General features: G+C 62.0%; 1 protein-coding gene across 1 annotated transcript in view; it reads right to left on the bottom strand.

Annotated features, from left to right (window-relative positions):
* Positions 1 to 1,330, bottom strand: part of ETH_00037565 (uncharacterized protein) — a gene marked incomplete at both ends in the record, with an annotated part of 1,780 nt that overhangs the window by 132 nt on the left and 318 nt on the right. Inside the window, 2 exons of the mRNA XM_013376102.1 lie at positions 2 to 655; positions 896 to 1,330. Of these exons, the coding sequence (XP_013231556.1) occupies positions 2 to 655; positions 896 to 1,330 (1,089 nt within the window). The remainder of the gene's footprint in view (position 1; positions 656 to 895) is intronic.

The raw sequence follows: 1,330 nt of genomic DNA, 5'->3' as shown, positions 1-1,330 counted from the left end.
ACCGTGCGGCGCAGCCCGCAGCCGCTCTGGGCCCCACGGCTGCAGCTGCTGCAGCAGCTCCTCGCGCAGCAGCCGCTGCGGAGCCAGCAGCAGCAAATCATCTGTTACCAGCAGCAGGTGCTGCGCTGAGAACTCAATGTGCCTCCAGGCTGCTGCTTCCTCCTGCACGGAGTGTACGTACTGCTGCAGCAGCAAACTCTCTGCAGCAGCAACCAGATACACCCGAAGCTGCGACCCCACAAGCCGCTGCTGCTGCAGCCACTTCAGCAGCCTCGCGCAGGTCTTCTTTGCTGCTGCTGTTGCTGCTGCTTCAGCCCCCGCTGCTGCCGTTGCTGGTACTAACTCTGTTGTGCATGGGTCTGCGGTGGCCGCCGCTGGTGCTCCTGGTGCTGCTGGTGCTGCTGCTGGTGCTGCTGCTGGTGCTGCTGCTGCCGCTTTCTCATTGCCCTCAGCTGCAGGTGCAGCAGAAAAGGCAGCAAGGGCTCTCCTGATTTGCTGCTGCCGATAAACAAAGGCACAGTAGTTTTCCAGCAGCCGCACACACGGCAGCAGCGGCGGCAGCAGCACAACTGCATGCGGCTGGTACTGCTGCAGCACCAAAGACACTGCAGAAGTGCCCTCTGAGACACTCACAACCCGCGGTAGAGGGCGCACCCTGCAGCAGCAGCAGCAGCAGCAGCAACAGCAGCACAGCTGGGAATAAAGGGTCAGTGGCATATCTCAAACAGCTCAAACGGTAAAGCTCGAAAGTTCACACGTAGCCCAGACGTGCAGCAGCAGCAGCAACAGCAGCAGAAGCAACAGCAGCAGAAGCAACAGCAGCAGCAGCACAAAAAGCAACAGCAGCAGCAACAGCAGCAGCAGCAACAGCAGCAGCAGCAACAGAAAAACTAACCGCAGCCCCCGCGTTCTCCAGCGCAGCGCCCTCCACAGCTCGCGGTCGGTGGGTCCCTCTGGATCAGCAGCAGCAGAAGCAGCAGCAGCTGCAGCAGCAGCAGCAGCAAATCCGTGGGGATGACCCCCCATCATTTCCTCGACTCGAAGCGCCTGCTGCAGGAGCCCCTGCTCTGCCCTTCTGCTGCTGGTGAATCCGAGGCTGCTGCTGCGGGCGTCTCCCGAATCTGCTGCTGCTGCTGCTGCTGCTGCAGCCCCATAGGAACCAGCAGCAGCAGCAGGCGCCCCGCCAGCAGCAAGGCCGCGCACGTAGCTGCTGAAACACCGCAGCAGCAGCTGCCGAGACCCCAGCAGCAGCGTCAAACGGGCGTTGCAGCAAACGCTGTTGTCTCCGCCAATAATCAAAATGCGGTAAACGGGGCGGCGAAGCCGCTGC

The sequence above is a fragment of the Eimeria tenella genome, genomic scaffold (assembly GCF_000499545.2).
Source record: "Eimeria tenella Houghton genomic scaffold, Eth_scaff3135, whole genome shotgun sequence".
Lineage (NCBI taxonomy): Eukaryota > Apicomplexa > Conoidasida > Eucoccidiorida > Eimeriidae > Eimeria > Eimeria tenella.
This window is presented reverse-complemented; position numbering and strand designations above follow the sequence as displayed.